The sequence below is a fragment of the Podarcis pityusensis genome (assembly GCF_964106645.2).
Source record: "Podarcis pityusensis genome assembly, chromosome: 9".
In the NCBI taxonomy this organism is placed as follows: domain Eukaryota; kingdom Metazoa; phylum Chordata; class Lepidosauria; order Squamata; family Lacertidae; genus Podarcis; species Podarcis pityusensis.
In genome coordinates this window covers 32,965,063-32,977,330 of record NC_138034.1, presented here as the reverse complement: position 1 = coordinate 32,977,330, position 12,268 = coordinate 32,965,063, and the positions used below count along the sequence as shown (strand labels likewise).

At 39.5% G+C, this 12,268-nt stretch overlaps 1 protein-coding gene across 2 annotated transcripts in view; it reads right to left on the bottom strand.

Moving 5' to 3' along the window:
• Nucleotides 1-12,268, bottom strand: part of SPOCK3 (SPARC (osteonectin), cwcv and kazal like domains proteoglycan 3) — a 125,327-nt gene that overhangs the window by 49,499 nt on the left and 63,560 nt on the right. For both annotated transcript variants that reach the window (XM_081021766.1, XM_081021765.1), the window contains one exon: nucleotides 4,878-5,004. In XM_081021766.1, coding sequence (XP_080877892.1) covers nucleotides 4,878-5,004 — 127 coding nt within the window. The remainder of the gene's footprint in view (nucleotides 1-4,877; nucleotides 5,005-12,268) is intronic.

The window sequence follows — 12,268 nt, the reverse complement described above, 5'->3', positions numbered from 1 at the left end:
TGCTTTCAGACTGCTAGGTTGGCAGGAGCTGGGACAGAGCAATGGGAGCTCACCCTGTCACGGGGATTCAAACCGCTGACCTTCTGATCAGCAAGCCCTAAGCCTTCTCAAAGCCTGGGAAGAACTTGCCCAGTTTCAGGAAGGAGGCGTGAGGACTCTTAACAGGGACCTAGAGTCCTTCTTCTACCTTCCCAAAGCTGGGCAAGTACTTACCAGGGTTTGGGAAAGTGGTAGAAGAGCTATAGGACTCCCCCAGAGCCCTGCGCCTCCTTCCCAAAGCTGCTGTGAGGGCTGGGGGGGATGGCATCCATAGCTTTGCACCGGGTGGCATATTGCCAAGGTCCCTGTGTGAACATTAGAACTGGAAAGGATCAGATCAGAGGTCCCTCTAGCACAGCAAACTGCTTCCCACAGTGGGCAACCAGGTACATCTGAGAATCCCACAATGTGACGATGAAGGCCATGGTCCTCCCTTATCAGCATAGATTTGGGCATGAACATTGCAATCCTGACAAAATTAATTTCAGTCCCTTTTCTAATATTCCCTAGTGCATAATTTTATTGTCCACAGCACACTAAGAACAAAGTTTTGTGGCACCTTAATAATCAAGAAATTTATTGTGGCATAAGCTTTTGTGCTCTAATTCTTCACTTCATCAGACGTGTAGAATATTATTCTGGAAGCTATAAGTGTGTGTGTGTGTGTGTTAGCAATGAGGGTCAGATGGAAACTGAGAATTAATCATGGTAAAACATAAATGTGAAACATCCTGATATAGATTAGCAAATTAATAACTGTACAGGCTAAATATGTTAAAAGGCTGTTCAACAGTTTCGTGTGGGAATTTCCCTTTGAACGCTCCTCTTCATTGTGCTGTAAGAGCGCCTTAGGATCAGTGACAGAGTGTGCTGGAGGTGGGATTAAATGTTCTGCTAATTTTTGAATATTGCACTCTCTGACATCAGGTGTGTGACAATTTATTCCTTTGTGTCGTGACTGAGTTATGTAGAATAGAGAATACCATTGTTTGGAGAAGACAACATATGTCATAATAGACAATGAATGAACCCTTGAATGACATTATTAGATCCAGTAATGGTGTCGTTTGAGTAGATATGGAGACAGTTTTCTTCTTTGAAAAAATGTTTCTGACAGTTTAAATACAAATAAATTACAGAAAGAAACAAAAACAAAACTAATATAACTAATCAAGTCTAATCTCTGAAATAGATTTCTGAATAAATATCCAGGAGTCTCCATAGACATCCAGCTCTGGTCTCCCCATTAACAAAGTTTATAAAGGCATAATGTATATTCTCAAAATATTTATCTCTAGCTTTCCACATCTGCAGTATTTTTTTTCCAGCACAACATCTCAGATTTACTGTTTCCATAGTTCTGTTGATACTTGTTTTCCCAACATCCACCTTTGCGCCACTTTCCTTTGCACTAAATTATATTTTCTCCATTTAACATTTATAACAGCAGTATAGATCCAGAGCTGGCATGTGGGTTTCCTGTGGTCTTTGTGTCACTGTTATGTAGCCTGCTGTCACAGGGAAGTAGTTGTTTTTAGTTAGGTGGTTGTTTGTGAGTTAGGCTTCCAAGAGGGATGTAGATCGCTGACAATATGATGGAATGGCTTTAGCTAGGAACAAAGGGTGTTCTGTCACCTTTGGTCTTGTTTCTGCCCTGTAATTGATTATTCATGGGCACCAGTCTGGCCTTGTTGATCTGCTTTTTCATTTCAATGAGTGGGTATTGTAGTTTAAAAAATGCCTGAATTAAAGCCTTGTGGTGTATGTCTTTGGCAATCCAAGAAAGATGGAACTGTATTGTAGGACTTGGCTGAAGAGAACTGATTTTTGGTGAGTTCTGGGTAGATGCTTGAAACATGTAGATTTTTGAAGCAGTTAGTAGGTAGTGCTTTTAGCCCATGATGTAGTTGCACAATAGAGTTAAGATATTTCGCCTGCTTTGTGGACTGGTAATGGAGGGGTGAAGGTTGTTCAAGTCCTGGTGGAACTTCTCAAGTTCCTCTTGTCCTTGAGTCCTGATGATAAATGCATGATTCATGTATCTCAGGCAAAGGTGCTTTTCTGAATACATGCTGAAAAAACATAGTTCTATGTTCTGTATTTTTATCTTGTGAAGAAGTGCCCTGATGATATTTGGGTGAAGGGTGGTATATAAATTTAATAAAGAATAATGATAAAAAATTGTTGACCTATCATGGATTCAGTGCACTGAAGTAGCATGCTCTCCCCAAAGTTGAAGCAATTGCAGGTGAATACAAAGTGGCAGAGCTGGGTGCACCATAGCACCATCCGAGATCATTTTCCTGATGTCTTATAGTCCATCATTGTGGAGGATGTTTGCATAAAGAACCTAAACATTCATGATTGCTAGGACACAATTTTCTGAGAGATCATCACAGACTTATCAGTTTGTGTAGTTCCTTGATGAGTGTGCACTCAAGTGTACTTTTCTTTTCTTTTAATCTAATCAAGTTTTTCCATTAAACTAATTTGGACTACTGAAGAAATGTTCAGATATTTGTTTATAAACTGTATAAAATTAAAACAGCATACATGCAGTAAGCAAAACTAGAGTAAATCAAACAACTATGCAAGGGGGCTACTACCTCCCCTCCCAATGAACCATATTCCCCAGGTTCCCATCTTTCATTTTTTACAAAGAGTTATTTTCTAGCATTTGTTTGCTTTCAAATATAAGACAAAATGTATAGGTACAATTATTCTCATTTCTGATGAGAAATGACCTTGTTCCACACTTTCATTGTTCTACCTTTCCCACACCCTGAAACATTCTTGCAGGTGCCCATGTAAACATGCCGAATCAGATATTGATTGAATTAGGGAAAGTCTACCCTAAAAATTTCCAGACAAATACATCATCGTTGGATGCTAAGAATACTGTGTAGTGTGAATGCAGAATGAAAGAGGGATTAGGAACAAATACCAGATAATTTAAAGATTTAAGCATGATCTGCAATGGAGGGGGGGGTGTTGACAAATATTTGTTTGTTAATAGACAATATCACAAGAATCCTAACTTCTGCATTTGATATTCAAAGCTTTTTTTCATCGTAATGCCTCATAGGTAACAATCTCTATTATTTGCTCAGATTTTTGGAACTATCATTCATACAATTCATTTGTTATAAATCCTATGATATTCTGACCAAATACCATGGATTTAGTATATCTGAAAGCATGACATGGAAATCCCATAGCAACCTCTATAGTGCTGCAGAAATTATTTTTACAAGACCGATACGGTTTAGTGACATGTATTCAAAGTATCACACAATTTGCAGAAGTCACTGATAAACATATACTGTAACAAGTGAAAGAGAGTTGCTACAGTATATCATACAACAATGCCAAACTCTTACTGAAGCTTTACAATATAATAAAAATAAGCTTTGCCTGGGGTGAACAAAAATATTTGTCCTTAATGTCAGTTTCAAAATTGACAACCCTGCAAAATAACCCTGGTTTATAAACCAACATTATGTGGTTTAAATGGGTATTTGAAGGCATACATCTTTATCAGGATAGGCAAACAAACAGGAAGCTTAGGTGTGAACTTTAATGTGCAAATTAATTACTGCAGGAAATGATGAGGGGGTTAGATTAAGAATTTGCTATTATCTGCCTTGCTTCTGCTTTCAAGCTGTCTTTGTAAGGTGATGAACTAGAATCCCCCAGATAAGATTTGTGGTCCTCCATGCAGTTCCCAGAATAACCATAATTTCCTCATGTTCCCTTCAGTTCTATTACTGAACATAATTAGAAGTGATAAGACCAAGTTGTCCTGTCCTGTCCTGCCTTTTCCCTTGCTTGCATGTACAGTGGATGCCTGGGTTGCGAACGTGATCTGTGAGGGAGGCACGTTTGCAACCTGAAGCATTCACAACCCACAGCACCATGTCTGTGCATGCGCGTGTCACGATTCGATGCTTCTGCGCATGCACAAAGCGCAATTTAGTTTTTGTGCACATGCGCGAGCGTCGAAACCCACAAGTAACCCATTCTGGTACTTCCGGGTTCGGCACGGTGCGCAACCCGGATACACACAACCTGAAGCGTCTGTAACCCATGGTATGACTGTAGTATTGATTCCTGTATCCATGCAAGCCATCTATACTCTTGGGTAAAGGCAGTTAAAGGTTGCAGATTTAACAAACCCTACAAAAGTTGTTTGGGCCACTAATTGAAAATGGTTGCTAATCTAGCTAGAAACTGTTTAATCTTGACATTTCTTCTTTCATCTAGGCATATTTCTTGATTATCTTAAAATCCAAAAGTTTTGGAGTTTGCATTTTATGTTATTTCCCTACAAGTATCCATTAACATAAATATTATTAGTTCCTTAGTTGTCACTTTCTCATTTCTTCCTTCCAATTTATTGAAAGAACTAAAGCCGTCCTAGTATATATAGTCTGATATGTAATTGTACCACAATACTGTGGTACAAAATGACATGACCACCATACTTCCATATATGCACCTTGTTTCTTGTACCATTTCGAACCATTTTGTACCATTTGTATTTTTTGTCTTTCCCAGTGACACTGTTGTACTGCATCATCAGTATATTATAATAAAAATTTGCCATACCAATTGTTAATACACGTTGATTGAAAACCCATTATTTTGAATGACAATTTTACTTGTTTAATTGAATTAAATGATGCTGTGATTTCTTGGCATTTATTTTTTGAAATGGGGATGGGTTGTGTGTGTTTTATAAAATTTAGAAGAGCTTGTCTATACAGAACATAATATTTGACAGTAGAATGTTATATAACATATAATGATGGTGGACAAACCCCAGACATTATTCATACCTGAGAGGAATAAGTATGGCCGTCTGACCCACAAACAGGATTAGTATAAACCACTGGACACTGCTTGCATTTTGATGACAAGGGACCAACTCTCCATTGTTTATGGCCTAAGCCAGCCTCCTTCATACTGAAAGAAAACAAAGCATGTAGCATCGTGAGCAATAGAAAGTTTTTTAAAACCTGTGAAAATACCTTTTTTTTAAAAAAGTTGACAATTGTGTGAGCATACAAACTGTCTGAATAACATTTCACTGGCCTCATTTAAACTCATTAGATGGTGCAATTTTCCCCACTGCCTCCCTGGACAATTGTAAGACATTTAATTGCACTCTGAGTATCAGCGTTATGTCGCACATATGGAGAGAATAAATGTTGCAGTGTCCTAATGCACTACAGTGGTACCTCTGGTTACGAACTTAATTCTGTCTGTTCGTAACCGGAAACCGCTCGTAACATGAGGTGCCTCCTGCTGCTGCCACACCGCTGGAGTACAACTTCCGCTCACATACCAGGACAAAGTTTGCAACAAGGGGCATCTATTTCCAGGTTAGTGGAGCGCGTAACCTGAAGCATTTGTAAGGGGGACAGTACGTAACACGAGGTACCACTGTACTTTCCCATCACTGCATTCTGTCTATTTAAGATTGGACAGGTCACTACCAGAGAGAGCAGGGAGCTTCTGTACAATTTATACACAGATATCCTGGATAGAAAGTCTCAGTGCTTTTTGCAACTTAGGAGGATTCACCAAACAATGTTTCGAAATGGGTGGTCTAGTTTTATTTGGAGCTTCATAAATCTACATATATTTTCAATTTTGCCATTTTTCTTCAGAATTTCAGGCATGTGGGAGTGAATGGGTAGGGAATCCTCTAATTCATATGATTTTTACATACACATAAACATAATGCAAAACATTCCTGACACGCTAAATGCTCTGGGGGGTTTTATAGAGTGGTGGTTAAAAGAGGTGTCACAGACAGCTAGATAGGGTGCCATAGAGCTCCTAAAGAAAGTTGAACATTCAACCTTGGAAGATAAAGAAGTCCAAAATTGCAAGTGGTGGGCAATTTATAACATCCTCACAAAACCAATAGTACTTGGTATTAATGGGACTAAACCATTAGGAAACTGCATTCCACTCTATAATACTTCAAGATAGTGGACTCTATGGAGCCATTGATAAAAAGAAAGTCTTTTTCCAGAGCCATAACATATAAAACTGTACTATATAAATCAACCATAAAATAGAAAGTTGTTCTTAGCAGATGGGGGATCATGAAAGAAGTCAAAGTCAAGAAGACACAAAGTCAAGAGTGCACGAGGGAGATATGACACGTGGTGTTGAAAATGTAATTGAAAAATATCGTCTAGTGTGTTAAAACCTCTGTAACACAAAAGACAATTTAAGGACTAGGAAAGTGAAAAGGACATTTTAAAGGTTAATTATTGAAAGCTACAATTTTATTTTCCTTGGTAAAAGCCACAGAAGACTGAGATGAAGGAGAGACACTAGATTATTATTTATTCAGTGTGCTTTTTGAGTTGAATAGGTTTTCAAACAAATAAGAGTCCGATGGGGAGGGGACTGTTTGAACACATTTAACGGCGGGCGGGGGGGGGGGGAGATTGACCAAGTTGCAAGGCAATTACAGTTTCCTTAATTCATGAAGAATACTTGAATGTAACTCTTAGATTGACAAGTAAGTCTTATAAGCCTTTGTTTTATAAACCATGTCTTGCCAACTCCTGAATTAGCCTTTGTATCCCTCCCTTTAATAGCAGTTTGTTACACAACGAATAGTAGGTAATCATATTTACTTCCAAAGCTTCATCTGGTTGGTTGGTTGGTTATAATTTATTTATTTATTTATTTATTTATGGATGGATGGTGGGCGGGCGGGTGGGTGGGTGGGTGGAGGGGGGCATATCAAATGATAGCTAAAGGGGAAATAGCAGGACAGCTGGCAGTCTGTTTTTCTGGCCAGCTGGTAATCTTACCTGAACCTCATTAAAACAGAGAATTTTTAGGATTCCAAGCTATAGAGGGCACCAAAGAGCTTTCAATAAGTATGAGGCCTTCTTCAACCATGTTGAAGAACTGGTTAGCCTACCCTGTCGATATATCAACAACTCCAAAAACCACTAAGATGGAGAATCTAAGCTTCGCACAAATGCAGGAAATGCTTATTATGAAAAAAAAACTGCATATGGTTAGAAGATCATGATCACTGGTAAATGATCAAGTAGCAGTCACATAAAGGACAGCTTTTCTTATTTCATGCCAATTCAGGCAGCATTCTATGCCAATTTCCTGATGTTCGGTTACTTGCTGATAATTTCCACATTTCATGTGATCTTTCACATGATGCAGAAGCCACTGCTGGAAAACTAACTCAATTGTAGCCGAAGTTTAGCACTCATTTCTGTGTTATTTGCTTTCAGTAAAATCCATTTGCAATCCAGTTAACCTGGGAAATAAGTTTTGTATTGTAATATCACGTGACAAAAATTGGAGCGGTATTCTGGTATACCAGATGGGCGGGGTATAAATATTATTATTATTATTATTATTATTATTATTATTATTATTCAGTTCTTTGCCATCAATATACAGCATGGGAACAGTTGTGTAATGCAACACGTAATGCAGTAGAAAATGAATGTGCTAGCATTATAATCAGAAAAACTTAATATTCAAATGCAGCCAAAGAAATTTGGATGAAAGAGCAAAACAAGCAAATAGCTACTTCATTGTACCAGTTTTGATTACTCATTCACAAACAGTTCTATAAGGGTGTCACTTATTTTACTGAGATGTAGATCGCCTGTCTTAACATCAAGAATCATACATTATCCCAACATTTCCCATATATCTCAGGCATTGATGGATTACTAGCTTGGTCATAATCATATCATAGGACCATAGAATGGTAGAGTTGGGAACCAAAGGGTTGTCTAGTCCAACCTACAGCATTGCAGGAATTACTGCTAAATAATCCCTCAGAGATGGGAGTATCTGTTTAAAAACTTTCAATGAAGTCCACCACCGTCTAAGGTAGTTTTGTTCCACCGTCAAAGAACTCTTACAATCAGAAAGAGCTTTTAATTTTTAGTTGGACTCTCCTTTTTTGCAATTTGAATCCATTGGTTTGGGTCGTATCCTGTGGGGCAGCACAAAGCAAGCTTGCTCCATTTTCCATGTGACAGCCCTTGAAGATATTTGAAGATTGCTATCATATCACCTCTCCAGGATGCAGCCTTCTGATGAAGTAACATGGGGAGAGAATTCACCTCCCGACACAGGAATAGCCACTTATTTCCAACAGCAATGGAAGTGTTAAGTTGGGACGTGGCTGGGCCTGGGGGGCAGGGGCGGGGGACAAAAGCACTTTTGAGAAAATCCTGGGTAGATCAACGGTTCCAGCAAAGGATGGAGAATTTACTTTTAAACATGTTCTAAGACAATAAGTGGCAGGAATGACTTAAGGACCACAAAGACAGCTGATCACGTGCCAACAGTGAGTGCAGACCAAGCAGACATAGCCACCACACACACATGCACATACAAACACAGGTCTCACATGCCAAACCTGTGATGACACCATTCACTGCATGCCTGGCAAACCAATGTAAAGGCCACAGAGTGTGAGGTTCTAGAGTAGTGAGCTGCCCCTTTAAGGATCTGCAGTCTTCAACAATGGGCCAGGGCTTTGGGGGAGACAAGCTCAGGAAGTATAAATAGCTCAGACAGGGGCAAAATGTCTCGTCTTTAACAATTTCTTGAAGAAGTGGACATACACTTCTTGACTGATAGCCTTCTCCTTCTCTAATCTACACCATTGAGTAACCTGCCTCTTCCAGCATCCACAAGGCATGATCCTCATCAGGACTAGATACTGGGAGATCTGTATAACCATCACAATGCAACAGAGGTTTTCAACTTGGGAGGACTTAGAGCATTGGTTTTGGATCCACAACTCTCTTGGTCAACTACATTCTTTCTGTGGCACTCCTGTGGGGCTTAGGAGCCCAGTTATGTCAGCCCTTGCCTGCAGAGCTGGAAGCTCCTCAGCCCTTTTTGAATAATCCCTTGTGGAGTGTTCCCTCAGCCTCCTCCCCATTCCCCTCTCCTTTGGAGTCTTCTGGGCAGCCGCAGCTGCCACCCCTGATCTCTGATCTGCCCCCCTTGTGCCAAAGAGAGGTGCCTTCTCACACTGCCTCACAGGGGCCTGGGAAGTACCCCCTGGCCAGCCCCAGAGTCACCATTCACCTGCAGAGCTTTTGGGAGGCAGAGATGCAAGAGGGCATCAGAGGAGGGAGGGAAGAAAAGAAGGACAGGGGCCAGTGTTGTCCACAGTACCCCAACCATCATTCAATGCACCCTAGGGTGCCATGGCACACTGGTTGAAAACTACTGCAATACACCTTTCAGCAATACATGCAGACTTGGGCTCTTCAAAGAGAACTTTAAAGAAGGCTGAACCAATGATATATTTGGTCAATTTTGCTGCTAATAATCTAGATTTCCTTGACCACTGTTCTCTGCTCTGGCAACAATTTTTTTAATTACTGTTTTTCATTATGTTTACTATTATTTATGTGTTGTTTTTGTTCAGTAAAGTGAACTCAAAGTGACTTACAAAGAAGAACACATTACTAACAAGTGTGAAAACAAGATTAAAAGCAAGCTAAAGTGCACAACTAATATGTACAGGGTGAGTCTTTTAAAGGAGACCCTGTGGAACATGTGTACTCTGTGTCCACGGGGCCTCTTTTAAAGGACTCACCCTGTATAAAATAGCAGATCCAACTCAACGCAACCTCGTTAATATTCTTTTGCTTATTTCATGGTGTTCCTCACCCTATGTCTCATACTAGAAAAAACTGTGGGGTAGAAGCTTTGTCTCAAAAAAATAAATTAAAGTGTTGAAATACCGTTGTTTACCACCACTGCATGAACACATATTTGAATCCCAATTTTTTAAAAGTACACTCACTGACACTTCACACTTGAGCCTATCTTGGCCCCTTGAAGTAGGTGGTCAAGGTGAGAAATTATAGAAGTTAAGATAGCCACAGCAGCCAGCCAAAATTTGCTTCAGTCAATGGTGGTCCTCTGTTGAAAGCACTTCCGTGTGCCACCAGTGTAGCCTTACAGAGCTTACAAACAGTTCCTGCCAACTCCCAGAACCTAAAAGTTGGCAATCTCAGTTCTCTCATGCAATCCTGCCCATTTTCCATTAGTATCAGTGAAAATCATTAATGAAAAAAAGCACAAAATAATTCCCCCGTGGGGTCCTTTTGATGCTTAACTCTCATGCAAGCCTATAAAAGAATAGAGCTAGTTACCCTCTCTGTCCCCCATTGTGGCTACACAACCAGTTATACTCATCCAAGAACTGTATTTTGTTCCCTAAAGAATAGCTAGAACTAGCAATCCCATACATTAATTGTGATATTGTTTTTTAAATAAATAAATAAAATAAGCTGCTGCACTATATAGAGTCTCCAGTACATTCACAGATCTTTTTGCCTTTTACTTCTTCCAACTGCTTTCTTGTCAAGCAAAATTAAAGCACAGTAGAGCAAATCCCGTGGGTTGGTTTTTTGTTTTGCTTTTTGAAGGGGGGTACTTTGCAGGGTAGTGTAAGAATCATCACAATTGCACAGTTCCACAGTAATTGGACTAATCAAAGCTATATAATGTTACCATTGTGAATAAAGTAGTCCTGCTCATTAGCCCATTACAAAAGAATTACTGTAAATTCAAGCCTACGTGCAGCATCACTTCCTGTGCAAACAAACATAGATAATGCAACAAGCTTGAAACTTTTCCAAGCTGGCAGACTGGCAACGCAAATTATGCAGAGAAACAGAAAGCTTTCACTAGATTCAATAGAGCTTGGAGCGTAAGAATGATTAAATGTTTCTGTACACAAGTACACATCACAATAATGAATCAGACTAAAAAATTCCAAGAAGGGGCTCAACTGCACCAGCTGGGCTTCTTCAGAGAGCAGGGTTATAATGCAAAATGATGACATTCTAAATAGCCTCATTTCCAACTTCTGTGCAATCTGTCTAAGACATGCCTTTAAAAGAAAGGAAGGAAGAGAGGACTACAATTCAAACAGCAATAGTGTTGTCATATAACTGGAAATGGTCATGGACAGGGAAACCCATCCTTGTTTCTTTATTTAGTTTAAAGCAGGGGATCATAACATGACCCATTTTTCAGCATATCCTAATTTGATTACCTTGAGAAAGAGATGGTCTGCATTTTAAGACTGAAGGTACGAATCATATTTTAAAAAAAATAAAAAAAGCTAGCTACAATCTGTACAGTGGTACCTCGGGTTAAGAACTTAATTAATTCTGGAGGTCCGTTCCTAACCTGAAACTGTTCTTAACCTGAGGCACCACTTTAGCTAATGAGGCCTCCCGCTGCCGCCGTGCAACCGCCGCACGATTTCTATTCTCATCCTGAAGCAAAGTTCTTAACCCGAGGTACTATTTCTGGGTTAGAGGAGTCTGACACGTCTGTAATCAGAGGTACCACTGTACAACTACATCACACATTTTAGGGGACATGTTCACGCACAAAGTAATTGTGTGAAGATTTAACCCACATTCCATCCCGCATGCTTAAGCCAACTAAGTTCAAAGACTGGTTGCAGAATGGCAGACAGAATCAGGATCCCTAAAAAAATAAAAAATAAAAGCAGGGAGGATCACATAACCCTGATGCTTATTATTTCATTAGTAGTTGCATTATTTCTTCATTTCCTCATACACTGGCCTGATTTCAAACAGGAACAACAAAGTATTCAAAAACAGTCTACCCACAAGAACAGTTCTGCTATTATGTTCTGATTTGCACGTTGCAGCTTAAGAGGATCAAGAAACGACAAAGTAGCATATCAGACATTCTCACTTTGGCTAACCTGCTGAAGTACTGAAAAAACAAGCAGGAAAGTATTACATAGACTGTGGGCATTCGTTATCAATAATTCCTCCAAAACAATCATTAAAATCTCTTTGAAGTATTGTTTAAAATAAATGAATATTTTTTATGAAATGGGTACAATTTCATGGCTTAAAGAATTTACTGTTGGCACTTCCCAAGCTTCTGGGGGAAAATGTGTTCTATAACCAGTGAGATACAACAGGAAAGGTTCTCTTCTGCATCTCCACATAATATACAGCTCCCTGAGGGGGAACCTGAAGATGACCCTACCAGCAGCAGCAGCATTTCTTAATACACAAGCAAGTCAATGTGGGGGAAATCATGAAAACGGTATAAAACCAAATTGGACAGTATGGGCTCAGAGTGAGCCTAGTCTTTAATAATATCAGACTCGAGAATCTTGTCATTTGAGAAACTTGAG